This window comes from Gracilinanus agilis, chromosome 3 (assembly GCF_016433145.1).
Source record: "Gracilinanus agilis isolate LMUSP501 chromosome 3, AgileGrace, whole genome shotgun sequence".
In the NCBI taxonomy this organism is placed as follows: domain Eukaryota; kingdom Metazoa; phylum Chordata; class Mammalia; order Didelphimorphia; family Didelphidae; genus Gracilinanus; species Gracilinanus agilis.
The window spans coordinates 497146319-497162858 of record NC_058132.1 but is presented as its reverse complement, the minus strand read 5'-3'; the positions used below and the strand labels follow the sequence as shown (position 1 = coordinate 497162858).

The 16540-nt window shown below is 37.2% G+C and overlaps 1 protein-coding gene across 1 annotated transcript in view; it reads right to left on the bottom strand.

Moving 5' to 3' along the window:
* Window positions 1-15232, bottom strand: part of MRPS9 (mitochondrial ribosomal protein S9) — a 96303-nt gene extending 81071 nt beyond the window's left edge. The window contains exon 1 of the mRNA XM_044670470.1: window positions 15098-15232. Within this exon, the coding sequence (XP_044526405.1) occupies window positions 15098-15232 (135 nt within the window). The remainder of the gene's footprint in view (window positions 1-15097) is intronic.
* Window positions 15233-16540: the final 1308 nt, after the last annotated feature.

The following is a 16540-nucleotide window of genomic DNA, read 5'->3' as shown; positions in this document are numbered from 1 at the left end:
TTGTCATTTGCTTTTATTATTGTATTTGCTGATTTTGCTGATTTTATGGTTTAGATTTTTAAGTTCATCTGTATTAATCTAATCATTATATTTCTGTTATAGGATTCTTTGTTTTGCACCTTTCCACTATGATTTTACTGAACAACAACATATCATTGTAAAAAAGCCCATACGTCTTATGTATTATGGATTTGTCATCTCAACTATCAAGGTCACATGTTGCTTATAAATCCTTTTCTTTTATTTTGCCTTTGTTAATTGTCACATATGTGATGATGGATGGACTCCATCAACACCTGGTTACAACCTGTATACAACCTTTGGAGAATTTAATGAGCTGAGTATCTCAATTGTTTTTAAAGGGTCCATTTTGTATGGTGATGGCAAACCTATGACATGTGTCATGCATAGCCATTTTCGATGACACGCGGCTGCATATAGAGAAGTATGGGGCCACAGGCCGAGGATGAAACATTTGCTGTAGTGCAAATGCATTATAGATGACAATTCTACCAATATTAATTTACCTATTTTTGTTTATTAAATAGTTATATATTACAATTATACATTTTTGTTATTTAAACTATAAATATTGTAAAATTATGTTTTTTTTTCTCTAAGTGACACACCACCAAAGTTATTCTCAGTTTTTAGGTGAATTTTAACACACCAAGCTCAAAAGGTTGCCCATTATTGATTTTGTAGCTGATCATTATATATATATATCCCCACCTCCACATTTGTAAAAATGTAATGGATGAGACATATAGCAGTCTCATACCAGAGGAGTTGAGGAGGTGTTCCTAGGGCATAGTACCCCTAGAAGGCTCCCAAGAGAGAGCATTCCCCAGGTAGCAAGTGGCTTCTGGATGATTTAATAGTTTTAACTCTTCAGCTTATTCTACTTTCCCACCAGAACAATCTAGATCTCTTGGTGATGTTTTAGACCCAATTAGGTTTTCATCAAGAGTACAGAGATTTGTATTTTTTATTTTCGTTTAAAAATATCTCAACCAAGGTTGAAAGATTTCCTACATCTGTAGAATTTGTGACAAGTATCAGTTCATAGGTTTTTAAAAATATTACACAGCAAGTAGCTATATATAAACTCATGTGAATCGTATATCATACTGGTTTTATTTGCTATTGTTATTAACTGGGCTATTGTGAATTTTGGGAATTTTGGTACTTTCTTTGAATTTGCATTATCTACTATATTACTGTTTTTTTAGAATCTGTTATTTTGTAACAGTGGTTCATGGCCAAATTAAACAGGAAATGGATCTCATTTTTTTGGTGAAGAACCTTTATATTCTACCTCTCCTTGACTGACACAGTGTGTCTCTGATTCTAAGCTATATATTTTTTATTTTTAAAACTTTTTATTATTTTTTCTTGCATTTTCAACATAGTATTTGAGTACTTTGAAGTACACATAATCAATATTAATTTTTTTTTATTTTGCAGCAATATAAGTCTAAAATACATTTCTTCTAATATTAATGCATACCCCAAAAGCTTTAAACTATAGAAATAATGCCATTGATTGTTTAAAAAAATTATGGGACTTTGCTTAATGATTCTGTCTGATTCTAGGAAAATGGAATACAAAAAGAGTCACTGCACAGTGCCAAAGAAGCACAAAGCTAACCTACATAGTGCCATTCGAGCACAAGATCAAAGAGACCAACCAATCCAAATGGGATTGACATAATTTTGAGCCAAGACAAGAGGATTTGAACTTGTTTGGGGTTCAAGGTTGCAGCTGTTTTGACATATGTCAGAGGCCGGACTTCCCTGAGCCCCATCAAGCATCTCACTTTGGCTGCCATCCTGGCTCCTATAATCTAGTCCCTTTTCCATCTCTCATATTGTGGCAAACTTTCTGTAGTTCTGGCTACTGATTGGGTAAGTGCATAATTACTTGTGTTAGTGAAAATTTGGGATTCATTGAGCTTAAATATTTAGATATAAAATATTAACTTCTTATGGATGTTTAGGGGACTCTGAAACTACATTTCCCATGATTCCTCTTGTAATACAGGTAGACAGGAAGTGTGATTACCTAGAGAACAGTATAAAACTCCTGAGGGAAGGGGAGACGCCCTCTTTGGTATGAGGCAGCCAGGTGGGAGAACGTAATGGCAGGTGATTTGAATTAGATCTTAGCAGGCGTGGTCTTTCTTAAATTTACCAACATGGCTTTAAATAAAATATTAATACTTCTATCTATATCCATCTATATCAATTTTAATTGTAACATACTTAAATCACTTTAATTGGGCCCTGATTCAAGGATCTGCTATAGTTTTGTTTTTCCTTTACTTAGATTTTTTAGACATAAGACTTTGACATTTTACATTTCATCCACAAGTTATTTTTTTTCTTTTAATTGGATTAAAAAAAATTTTTTTAAATTTCTTTTGCCCATTGATTCCTATACCTCATAACTCAGCCATGCATCCCTGAGTGACCCCTATGTTTCTTCTTATTCTCCTGGGGGGAGAGGGGTGAAGACTATGCTATTGTTATGAACTTTGATTTGAATTTGAGCAATTTTAGGATAAGAAAACTGCTGCCTCCCAGAATCCAGAAGACCAACTGTTTGGAGAAGGTGCCATGAAGATGCTCACAGAGACAATATGATGCACCAAAAGATCTGGATTGAACTTTGGGATGTGAATTTAAACTGGGGGTGGGGTGGGGTAGGGTTGAAAGCATTTGTTCTGAATGCAATTATTTTGAATGTATATCTTTATTCCAAAGGGGACTGCCCCCAAATTGGCTTTTTGTCAATGTAGCAATCAATGATTTTGTTCTCGTTTCCCTTTATCCATAAATTATTGCAATTTTTAAATTGATTATGTTTTCATGATCCATTGGGGAGATTGGTCTCTCAAAGGATCACAGAGGGGAAATGTGTAGTTAGAAATATCTTGAATCCCTAAAACTACATTACCCAAACTTCCTTTCTGTATTACCCACAATGCTTTTCCCTTTGCCCACATTTGCATCATCACGTTTGTATATAGTCTGCTGTAACTCCTCCCTCTTTCTCTTTTGCTCTCGCAAGTGGGCTAGTTAGTACCTTTTTAGTTAGTTTATGTTAATTTATTATTAATAAAAATTTATAAAATATAATACTTAGTTCTTGCATATTAATTTTAATCTCTACAAAAGGAAGTGATAGATATGTATTATGGAGGGAGAAATCAATAAGACTTAGTAACATTGAGTATGACAAAATAGAAATAACCCCAAAATGATGAATATAAGAAATAGGTTGAATGGGCAAAAATAATAATGTTAGTATTCATGTCTCATTCCATAGCTAGAGTTCACCAATACTCTACCACATCATCAGTCCTCTGGAGTTTGATTGGTTAAACATCATCAGTGCAGTTATTTTGCTTTATATTACTATAATTGTTGTATATATGTTGTCACTTTCAGTTAGTTCATGCACATATTCCCAAGTTTCTCTGAATTTTTCATATTCATGATTAGAATGCAATTATATTTCATTACATTCCTTTAACCACTATTGCTTCAGTCATTCTCCAATCAGTGGCCAACCACAAGAAGAAATTCTGTAGATATTTTATATATAAGGTCACTTTTCCCTTTTGTCTTTAACTTTCTTGGAAGAAATATCTAGTAATAACTATTTCTGTGTCACAGAGTATAAAGTTTATTTGCTTTACTACTGTAGATTTTTTCCAAAATTGTTAAAATCACAGCTCCACTGGTAGTGTATGGTGTACCTTTCCATAGCCCTCCCTGACATTGACTGTTTTCTCTTTTAAAAAGTAATTTTTACCATTTTGATAGGGATGAGGGAAAAGTTTCTAGTGTTTTAAGGTGCATTTTCTAATGTGAGATTTGAATGTGTTTTGATGAACATATTTGTTTTGTTTTGTTTTCCTTAAAAAGAGCTGAATGGGATTTGTTTACAGAGTAAACAGAAAGAAGGGCCAAAGTACAAGGGAGGACAACAGAGTATTTGCATTTGAAGGACTGGCTTCTGTAAGAAGGCCAAAAGACAAAAACAAAATCCCAAAAATTTCGGACTTCAAATCCACTAATTTTTGGTCTATTTGCCCTTAAAAGAAATGGTAGAGAAGTCCCCTTCTTGCGGAAAAAAAAAAAAATTCCTGAGTTGCAAGTCTCTCTCAGCCAGGAGTCCAGGGTCAGCTTAAAAATGGCTAGCCCAGGCTGTAAAACCCATGTGCAACAGGGGAAGAGATTGGTTTGAAAGAATTTTTATATGTCATCCTCTTGGAAAAAAAATAAAAAACCAGCTCGGATTGGTAGACTCTCAGCAGTGGATCAAGTAGCAGCAAGCAAGGACTGCAGGCTGGCACAAGAAGCAGCAGTTGGGGTGGGAGACAGGCATTGGGGCTGGTGGAAAGCAGGCAGGCGGGCATTGCTAGAGAAAAACTTATTAACTTAATTGAAAATCTCTCTTAAAAATCTTGAGAATTCTATCCCTTTGTGGTTGGACATAAATGTAGAGATTAAAATTAATATATAAGAACTAAGTATTATATTTTATAAACTTTTATTAATAACCTAAGATAAAAAAAACTAACTAAAAAGGTACTAACCAGCCCCCACGAGAGCAAAAGAGAAAGAGGGAGGAGTTATAGCAAACTATATACTAACGTGATGACACAAACATGGGCAAAGGGAAAAGCATTCTGTAATACAGAAAGGAATTTTGGGTAATGTAGTCTTAGGGATTCAAGATTCAAGATATTTCTAACTATACACTTTCAAATCTTATTGCCACTAAGTACAACCATCCTTGCCAAATTCCTAGACTACTGGTTCTCCAAGTGTGGTCCTGGGATCCCTGTGGTCCCTGAGACCCTTTCAGGGGTCCACAAAATCACAAATATTTTCATATTAAAATATTTTAATTTCTAATAAGAAATATTGATGGACATCCTCAATAACTTGTTTTTTGCTCAATAAATGCCTTTTTCAAAATTTAGAAAATTTCCCATGACTACATGATTCATGTCCTTTCCCTCTCCTCTTCCTTTGCCCCTTCCCAGAGCTGACAATTCTACTGAGTTAAAAATGTATCATTATTCAAAAACTATTTCCATGTTATTCATATTTACAATAGAGTGATCTTTTAACATCAAAACTCCAAATATATCCCTATTGAACTATGTGATCAATCATATATTTTTCTTCTGCATTTCTGCTCCCGTAGTTCATTCTCTGGATGTGCATAGCATTCTTTCTCATAAATTCCTCTGAATTGTCCTGGGTCATTGCATTGCTGCTAGTGGAGATTACATTACATTAGATTGTGCCGTAGTGTATCAGTCTCTGTGTACAATGTTTTCCTGGTTCTTCTCTGCATCAATTTCACTCTGTAGCAATTCCTGGAGATCTTTCCAGTTCATATGGAATTCCTTCAGTTCATTATGCCTTTTAGCACAATAATATTCCATCACCATCAGATACCACAATTTGTTCAACCATTCCCCAATCAATGGACACCCCCTCGTTTTCCAATTTTTTTGACCCCACAAAGAGCACATGTACACACACACACACACACACACACACACACACACACACGTAGTTTTCCTTATTATCTCCTAGGGGTACCTCAATAACTTTTAAGAGTGTAAAGGAATCCTGAAACTAAATAGCTTGAGAATAGTTGCCCTAGACAATTGTAATAACTCTCCCGCTTCTCCCCCCCTCCAAAAATCTATCCTTTATCCTACTATGGCAGGGGTCGGCAACCTTTTTGGCCGAGAGAGCTATAAACACCGCATTTTTTAAAATGTAATTTCGTGAGAGCCGTACAGTGCTCACAGTGCGTGCTCCTCCTGTAACAGCGCCTGAAAAAAATTGACTTTATGGTTCCTGCAGAAAGAGCCATATCTGGCCCTCAAAAGAGCCAGATATGACTCGAGAGCCATACGTTGCGGACCCCTGTACTATGATATAATCTTATGTATAAATGTTGCATCCTTTTTCTGTGCACAGATTTTCTTAAATACAGTTCTGTTAACTCCTCTGCCTAGATCTTCCATACAAGATCTTCTCTGTTCTGGAATCCAAAACATGCCTGCACTTCCAGCCTTTATGCTTTGACCCATATTGATTCCTCTACCTAGATGTTTTCCAGCCCACTATTTTGGCAGATAATCTTGACCTGCTGAATTGTTGAAACTATTCTTCAAAGTCTAGCTTAAGTGCTATTTCATCCACAGAGCTTTAAAAAACAACAAAAAAAACCCACTAAATAGTAATGATCTACTTCACCTTCCCCATCCTGTGTTCCACTATACCTTTAAAATACTGTATAACAATAATAGCTAACATTTATATAGTACTTATTATATGCAAAACACTTAACAATCATCTCATTTCAGGGGTAACTAAGTGTTAGGGTGGAAAGAGAGCCAGGCCTAGAGACAGAAGGTCCTGGTTCAAATACAGCCTTAGACACTTCTTCCCTGTGAGGCCCCTGGACAAGCTGCTTAACCCCCATTACTTACTTTACCACTCTTCTGCTCTGGAACCAATACAGAGTATTGATTCAAAGACAGAAAGGAAAGTTTAAAAAAATACTAAACTAAAAAACAATTATCTCTGATTGTTACAATAACCCTAGGAGGTAGGTGCTATTATTATCTCATTTTAAAACTGAAGTAACTAAGGCAAACAGAAGTTAGGTGACTTGCCCAATGTCACACAGCCAGTATCTGAGGTTGAATCTGAACTTAGCTCTTCCAAACTCCAGGTCCTAAGCTCTAGCCCCATGACATAAAATAAAAAGTTATAAAGTTATCTTCGGCTGTATTCAAAGGGTCAAGTTGATAGTTCCACCCTACTGTGTTGGCCAGGACATTTTCTAGGAATAAAACTGAGAACATATCTAAATAGTGACCTCTCAAGTTGGAGTCACAAACACTATGGAATATATGGCATATACAAGGAATAAAATGCAGGGCAGGCAGGAGTACCTACTCCAGGCCTACCAAGCAACTCCTGACAGATGAAGATCCATCAGTCAGCAGCAGTAGCAGTAGAGCAAACTTTCTGTTCTTTTTCTTCCCAAGCCATGTCCCTACAAAAGCTGGATAGATGTGGCAGGAGGACAGGTATAGAGTAAGGGAGGAGGTCAGAGCAGCCTAGGAGAACAGTCCCCAACCATGACCATGCTGTGCATGGGGCTGATGGTACCAGTGGCTGCTGGCACTGGCTGAGCTAGGCAGAAGAGCTCAGAAGGCTTATGCCAGAGGCCCATGGGATAGCCAGGCAGTTTTCTCCTAGCAGGGATGAACCAGTTACTATGGTAAGGACCACCATAGGTTGAGGAAGGGGCCTAGGAACACTCAGGGATTTAGCATCTTGCCCAGAACCAAGCAACAGCTTAGACTTTTGGTGACAGAACTAGAAGAGGCTACAGCAGAAGAGGAGGTGGTGGGGCACCTGGACTCATTAATGATGGAAACTGATAATAAGCAAACACTTATTAATCACTATAAAATGCCAGGCACTATGCTAGACAAAACCAAAAGGAAGGCAATTTATGTGTTCAAGGAGATTATATTCTATTGGAGTAAAACAACATATACATACAGATATATACTGTTATGAGCAGGCAAGGGGGCCTAGAAGATGTTAAAGATCGAAAATAAATAGGGAGAGAAACTCTAACCATGGCTAAATGTGAGTTTAGATTTGCACCCACACCAGCTGGGTTAAGCCTCCTTTAAACCCCAAGATTCTCTGCCAAAGCCCCAAGGCCTTGGAACCAATCAAGCCAGGCAGCTGGAAATGTTTCCAGGAAGTAGATTGTGACTTCCTGAAACCTTAAGTTGATGATGGATAACACTGGCTTGGAAAGGCTAAGGCCAGCTAAAGTATATTTTTCTTGATATCTTTTGTCTTTATATAACTTGAATTTCCCAATTTATTCCCTCTACTCTTCCAAGAGAGTAATTCCTCATTAACATTAAAGTAAATTTAAAAAAGAGGGGAAAAAGAAACACCTTTCATCAAAACCAAAATATCAAAAGACTCTGACAACTTATACAATGCTACATACCCATAGTCTCCCACCTCTGAAAAGAAGGTATTGAATTGCCTTATCATATTGGTTCTTTGGTCTGGCCTAGAATTCTCATGTCTTAACTTTCTTAAGAAAATGAAATGGTGTCCCATACTCTATGCTTCTTTCCTCTGAATAGTAACATTCAAGTCCCCAGTGCTTGCTTAAGAAATCAGGCGCTTGGGGCAATGAGGTGGCTCAGTGGACTGAGAGCCAGGTCTAGAGATGGGAGGTCCTAGGTTCAAATCCAGACTCATAAACTTCCTAGCTGTGTGACCCTGCGCAAGTCACTTAACCTCCATTGCCTAGCCCTTACTGCCTTAAGCAGTAAGCCTCTGCCTTAGAACCAATACACAGTAGTGATTCTAAGATGGAAGGTAAGATTAAAAAAGAAAAAAAAAGTGCTGCTGATTAACAGAACATGATAAGAGCAAGATGTGATTAGAGCCATGTTGAATTGGGGAAAAACATATAAATGCTAATATAATTTTTTTGAAAATAATGAAAAATAAAAATTAAGTTTTAGTAAGATTCAATATACAATTGAGCCTATTACTTGGTCCATATGTCAGATTGCCAATATGGTACATGAGGAAAAAAATTGAAGTTCTACAACACAGAAGAGGCAGTCAGTGGCACTATCATTAATTCTTTGGTTTTCAGTATATATTGGAGTGTATTACTGTATTATCAGGTGTTAAAGCTAAAGATTTTCAAAATTCATGAGTCATTCAATCAATTAGCTCTCACTGCACATGAAATATAACTAATATTGATGAGTATAATATTTTAGTAAAGGCAAAAAGATTTTTCGATTAATAACATTATTTTAAAAATATTTTTATTTCCATTTTATCTCATACATTTATTTTTATTTTTGTGAATATTTTATAATGTATATAAGTACAGCAAAGAGGCAACTGGGCAGAGTAAACAGCAAGCTAGCTGCAAAGCCATAAAAACCTAAGTTCAAGTACAGTTTCTGAAACATATTGTCTGTGTGACTCAAGATAAATCACTTACCACTCGGAGCTCTAGGTAACTCTAAAACTATAAATTCCAGAGAAGATTCAGACCTGAATTGGTAAGGGGAGTTTCCTAATATGAAAAGGGCACATATCAATGAAATCACAAGTCCAGTCAAACTCCATTTCAAATTTGGACATATAATTTGCAAATAAATATATTAGCGTGCATGGATAATTAAAAAAAACTGAAAGTGATAGGTGATCAAAAAAGTTTATAGAATACTGATTCTAGATTACTGTTTTTAGTTCAAGGGACCATATGCTAAGAAAAACATAGACAAACTAAGGCATACCCAGGTGAGGGTGAACCAGGACAGCAAGAGGAAAGCAAGAAATCATAAAAAGGAAATTAAAAATAATCACTGATATGTTAGTACTGGTATGTTAATGATGAAGTTAAAACTATCTCCATTTACAGATGACATAAATAAATGTTTAGAAAAATCTAAAACACCCAAAAGCTTGAATTAAGAACTTTAGGTAGGTAGCATACTATACCATGAAGAACAACAAAAAAGAGTTGTTTGCAATATCAGAATGTATTGGGATGCAACTGGGTTGGGTTCTTTATCTGACAAAGTTGAAAAAAAAAAACCTATATATTTTTTTGTTATGTAATATACACAAGACGTGCATATACTTTATGGAATTTATTTTCATTATTATAACATGTATTAAATTGATTCTTAAATATTTAATAAATGTATTTCTCATACTATTTTCAAAGTATTTTCATAGCCTCTTTGTACTTGTCTCAATCTCTATATTACTATTACTGTGTAGCTTCTCTGACATATCCAAATATGAGTCGTAGGGAATATATACACTGTGAAAAAATGCAGCCTAGCTGTAGACAGCTGGAAAATTACATCAGAAAACATATTAGACTGGCAAATACCCATGAGACCTAGGTTAAATAATTTACAGCTAGATGGCATAGTGAAAGAGCATCAGACCTGGAATCAGGAAGCCCTGAGTTCAAATCCAGCCTTAGACACTAGCTATGTGTCTCTGGGCAAGTCACTAACCGATTTGCCTCAGTTTCATCATCTGTAAAATGAGCCAGAAAAAGAAACTGCAAACTACTCCAGTATCTTTGTCTAGAAAACCCCAAATAGGGTCACAGAGAGTTGGACACAACTGAAAAAGACTGAACAATAACAGCATGACATAGGGGAAAGTACTGGATCTAGATCAGAAGACCTATAATTCCCAGGTGCAATAAGAACTAAAGTATGACTGAGAAATTAGCACAATAAATAAAAATATAACAGAATATAGATAATATTATTATGTGGTTTTCTAAGTGAACATGCAGTCTGAAGGGATTCTTATGTATAGTTTAGTAGCCCCCATTCTAATTGACACTAGTGATCTAGAAAACTATCCTGGTCACTTCCAGTTCTAAATTTATGCTCCTATGTGTAAAACACTGTTAGACAAAGATAGAAAGAGGTTTAAGACACAGTCCGTGACACTGAGGAACTTAAAAATCGAATGGAAAAGATAAGACATACACACAAAAGATAACTACACATATTAATGGTAGAGGGTCTACCTTCATTTATAGCTAAGTACCTGAAATGTAGCTAGCACTGAATAATGCTTGTTGATTGAAATGAAGAAGATCAATACTAACGCTCTTCTTATGTGTGAAAACAAAAGCAAAGAGCAATGTGGTTAAGTCAAATTGGGAATTTGTAGCCAATATATACCATAGGCTGGTGCTATATTGCCCAGTGTCTCTTAAAGAACAAACTTTAAAACACAGTTTCTCTTCTAAAAGTTCAGAAGCTGCCAAGCCTTTTTTTTTAACCCTTATTTTCCATCTTAGAATCACTACTGTGTATTGGTTCTAAGGCAGAAGAGCAGTAGGGGTTAGGCAAGCAGGGTTAAGTGACTTGTCCAGAGTTACACAACTAGGAAGTGTCTGAGACCAGATTTGAACCTATGACCTTTGTCTTTAGGCTTAGCTCTCAATCCACTGAGTCACCCAGCTGCCCTCTAAGTCAGTTGTAAAAGCAGTCTTTCAGAGATGAGATGTATTTGGATCATGGTTTCTAGTTAAGTAGTCAGCTGACAAACAACTTGTATAAAAAGGAAAAAAGGAATAGCAATATGGTTATATACTTTAAGATTTGGTTTTTTTAGTATACCAAATGACTCTATATAGGAAATCTACCCTTACTGATAGTGGATTAAGAACTTTCATAAGAAACCAACAGAGGAGAGACTGAATCCCAATTCTAGTCTGGTCAATCAAAGTGTTAACAAGTAGTTAAGTTTCCTCCAAGGTGAACAGATAGTCATTATTGCCACTGTAAAAGTAATAGGTTTCATTTACCTGCTGTGAGATTTGTTCATTTCTTACAAAATTTTTTGATATTTTTAAAAAATCACTAGCATTAATGACCCAAGACAGTTGGAGGGATTTATGGAAAGGAACACTATCCACATTCAGAGGAAGAACTGCAGGAGTAGAAACAGAAGAAAAACAACTGCATGGATATTTGGGTTGATGAGAACATGATTGGGGATGTAGACCTGAAAGGACCACACCCATGTAACTATCAATAATGTGTAAATAAGTCTTGACTGACCACACCAGTGGAAATGCGAATTAGCTGGGGGTGGGGGGAGGGGGGGGGGGGGGGGGGGGGTGAAGCGTAAAGTAAAAACATGACATATAACCAGGGAAATTTTTTCTAAAAATAAAAAAGTACTTAAAAAAAATAAAATTGAACTGCTTAAAAAAAAAATCACTAGCATTTTCCAGTATCTACTATAACCTGCTCTTATAACAACCAAGTATAGTTGAAACAAACTGACACCTATCTACCTGCCATCTACTAACTCTAGAAAGAAAAAAGTGTTATGCTTCATGAGGTCAAGAAATCTTAGTTTTGATGTCTTTTAGTATTATTTTTCTTTTCATTACTGTGATCATTGTGCATTTTGTGCTGCTTTACATCATTAGTTCATTGGACTTGGCAGTCAGGAAGACTCAAATCCAGTACTAAACACTAGCTGTGTTGTAACAATAAGTCATTTAACCTCTGCTGCAGTTTTATTTGTAAAATGGGTATAATAATAGTACCTATCTTCAAGAGTCACTGTGAAGATAAATGTCACTGTTTGTAAAGGGCCTTGCAAACTTTAAAGTGCTACATATTCGCTATTATTACTGTTACTGCCCTTGTTATTTATACAAGTTTCCCTGAATTTTAAAAGCCCATTACATTCAGATATTGCAATCTGTTCAAACATTAACCAATCAACAAGCATCAACTTACTACCTATGCATCAAACGCTGTGCAAGGTGCTAGAGATACAAAGATAAAAATGAAAGCTCACATTCTAATGAGGGAGAAAAACATGTGTGCTACACAATTGAAAAGAATTTGGAGGGAGAGGGCATTAGCAGCTGGGAAAATGGGAAAGGTTGTAAAGAGGGTATTTAAGTTGAAATTTTTAAGTGAAAAGTAGATTCTAGGAGGCAGGGGTAAGAATGAGACTGGATTTTAGAGATGGATGAATGGTATAGAGACAAAAGATGAGGAATCTTTTAGGGGAACAGCAAGAAGGCTAGTCTAGCTGGATAAGAAAGTGATGAAAAGGAAATAATGTATAATGAGGTTAAAAGGTAGGTTGAACTTGGGCCGTAAAAGTCTTCAAAAGGCAAATAGAGGAATTTATATTCAATCCTGAAGACAATTGCTGTAGTTTACTGCTTAGAGAAACATTATGTTCAAACAAGAACAAAAGGAAAATCATTGTAGCTGATGTGTAAATGACAGACTAATTGAAACTGGGAGACCAACCAATTGGGAGGTTATTAAAATAGTTCAGATAGGTGATAAGTGACTAATACGAAGTAGTAGAAATGTGATTAGCAAAGGGAGTAGATACAGGAAATGGATGTGGACATAAATGTACAAGTTCTAACAAATGATTGGGTATGCAGTTAGAGGAAGAATGAGAAATCAAAGCTATTACCAAGGTTGCAAACCTGGGTGACTGGAAGGTCCTCCTCCTGGGGAGGGACCACAGGGAGCTGACAATGGGACCAAACTAAAAAATCACTGAAACCACACCATAGCCCAAGGGGCATATATAAGATTATAAATGAATGCATCAAAGACATACTTTTTGGTTTTCATTATTGAGCATTTATCATAAGACATTGCCACAGTTGCAAATCTGAGTGACTGGAAGGATGGTGCTATTCTTGACAGAAATAGAGAAATTCAGAAAAGGAGTGGCTTAGAGGAGAAAATAAAATTCTGTTTTGGAAATGATGAGTTTGAAATGGAACAAGGCATTCGAATGTCCAAAAAGACACATATTTAAGAGCTGGAGGTAAAATGGCTTCACTTCCCACCCCTTCCTTTTCTCTTTCCTCTCTATCTCTTTTCTCAGCCCCTTTTGCCTTTCTCCATCACTCAAATAAGCATTTACTAAGCCCTAAGCATTTACTAAGTCCCTATTATGTGTCAGTGATTGTGCTAAGCACTGAGGATACAAAGAAAAGAGGGAAAAAACAGTTCTAGTCCTCAGGTGCTCATAGTGGAAGACAACATAGGCACAGCTATGTATAAACACTCACACACACACTATCTCTCTGTCTCTCTCTCTCTTTTTATATATATATATATATATATATATATATATATACATACACACACACACACACACACGATAAATTGAGAGTGATCTCAAAGGGAAAGCACAAAGATAAAGGAGGACTGAGAAAAGATTCTTGCAGGAGGTAGGGCTAAAGCTGAGACTTGAAGAAGACAGGAAAGTTAGAAAGAACAGATAAGGAAGGAGAGAGTTCCAGGCATGGGGAAAAAACAGTGTGGTGTTCTAGAAACAGCAAGGAAGATTATGTCACTGGATCACCAAATACATGGAAAAATGTAAGAAGACTTGAAAAGAAGGGGCAGGTTATGAAGGGCTTTAAAAGCCAAACAAAGGTTTTTATACTTGATCTTGGGGAAAATAAAGAATCAATAGAGTTCACTGAATGGGGAGAAGATAGAGAACAACATGATTAGATCTGCCTTTTAGGAAGATCAGTCTGATAGCTGAGTGGAGATTGGCCCAGAGTTGAAGATTTGAGCCAGTTAGACCACCCAGCATGCAACTACAATATAATTTAGGCTTGGATGAGGGACTGAACCAGGGTAGTAGCAGTGTCAGAGAAAAAAGGGGGCAAAACATCAGTAAGGGAGAAACGACCGGAATTGACAGCATGTTTTACAGCATATAAAGGCATCGCCTTTCTATACCCCAGCTCCATCCCAACCTTCCTAACGATAAGGCCACATCACAAACCGAAATACTTCAGAGATCGCAGAGCTGGTGGAAAAAACAAGATTTGGTTCTCCCACCCGCTCACATATAAAATTATGCCTGGCCCAATTTATAGTTCCATTAGCAGTGTATCAATGTGACTGTTTTCCTCCAGCCCATCCAACATTGGTCATTTTCCTTTTTTTTTTTTTAATCTGCCAGCGTAATTGTTAAGATTTCTTTCCCGAGGGGGGCAGATAGGTGGAAGACAAAATAATGCTTGTTAGTTAGAAATAGAAAGGTTAAATTAAAAAATAATCACAAGAAGCTTCTACCTCCATTCGATAAGTCTCTCGGTCTAAAGAATTTCAAAACGCAGGGAACACAGCCCCACTTCCAACCCACACCGAAGACCTATCTAGCCCTGGAAATAATCTCCTTCCTTCCTCCGCCACCACCCAAGAGCAAGGGGGATCAGCTTGGAATTGGGGCGGAGTTACCCAGGAAAAGGGAGGAGCAAGGGATTAGGGACAAGCGCTCTCGCACACCCTCTCCTCAGACTCACACAGCGTGCTGGAAAAAGGAGGAGCCAAAAACCTGATGCCAAGTTTCCGCACGCCCCCTTCCCATCTGTACAAGTCCCCGTGATTTTTACTTCCTTTCCTCTAGTCCTCCAGGACGTTACCTGGGTCCCAGCGACCGTTCGCTGTTCAGTTACCGCAGCTTTCCAGGCGACTCGACTCTGGGCCAGTCCGCTCCTAATGCGGATAAAAAGAAAGCTAGTGACCGTTGCGGCGAAAGGCGACCAGGGAGCCGCCATGTCTACTGTGGGAGGAGAAAGAGAAAGAGGCGGAGCTGGGCTACTGCGCAGACGCCGAATGAGATGTTCTTGTGCGTTTTCAATGTCAGGCAATCACGCATGCTCATTAGAAAACTCTCGCTGGACTGAGCGTCGATTTCTTCTGCACGTCGGTGATTGGCTTGTTAGCGAGTAAGGGCGGGGCGAGTGATCCCTACGGGTCTCCTGTTGTGGTTGTCATTTGAGTCTGGAACTAGGTTGAATCCTCAATGTTGGAATGCCAACCTTCAGACAGGTGCCGGCCCAGGTTTTCTGTCTCTCCAGGTCCTTCCAAAGGAATTAGTGGTTCTTGGCCCTAAAGATGGGGCAGCTTTTGATCTTTTGTGTTCACTTTCCTCTTCTTTCCCATCAATCAGCAAGTTAGTTCCCCAGGAACTTACTTAGCAGTTACATGCCATAAGTCTTTCTATAACGCTTTAAGATTTACAAGCCATTTCTGCAAGAGAATCCACTAAAGTAGGTAGTGCAACTATTATTATCCCTATTTTTATTGAATAGAAAATTTAGGGCTGGAAGGACCTTTAACGATTTGTCTAGCCATTCTACACCAAAAAGTCCATTCACTTGATTTAAACTACAACATTTTCCATTTACCACCACTGGTCATTCCAATAAACATTTATTAAGCCCTACTATATACCAGGCATTTCAATGAAAGGCAAAAGATATATCTAATGAAGGAGGCCAGTTTGGAAGCACACTGTATATATAAATTGTGCAAAAGCCTCATAGCTGCCGGTTTCAGACAGTCCCAATTTAGCTCTATCTCCACCCAAGGCTGCCAGATTAAATCATCTTAGAATGATGTTTCCACTCCATCACTGACCTAGCTTGTTGGTACATTGGATACAGCATTGGACAGAGAGACAGAAAAAACCTGATATTCAAATTGGCTTCATACTTATTAGCTGTCTGACTTAAGGCAAGCAAATTGTCCTCTGATTCTCAGGCACCCCAACTGTAAATATGTATGATAACAGCAACAACCTCTCAGGGTTCTTTTGAGGATCAAATGAGACAATAATTCCAAATCGCTTATGTTATGTATAAAATCTTGCAACCATGTTTTCATGGGTTTCATGCTCTTTGGTATACCTAACAACCCTTATTATAAACAAGAGATAATTTCTACTATCAAGACACCCATCTGACTCAAGAGCTTTCTCATACTGCTGCACCTAAAGAAAATCATTCTGTATTTCCTAAAGTAGTTGAGTGATATTATTTAGCCAAGATCTTTAGCTTACCTTCACCCACTTTCCAACTCCC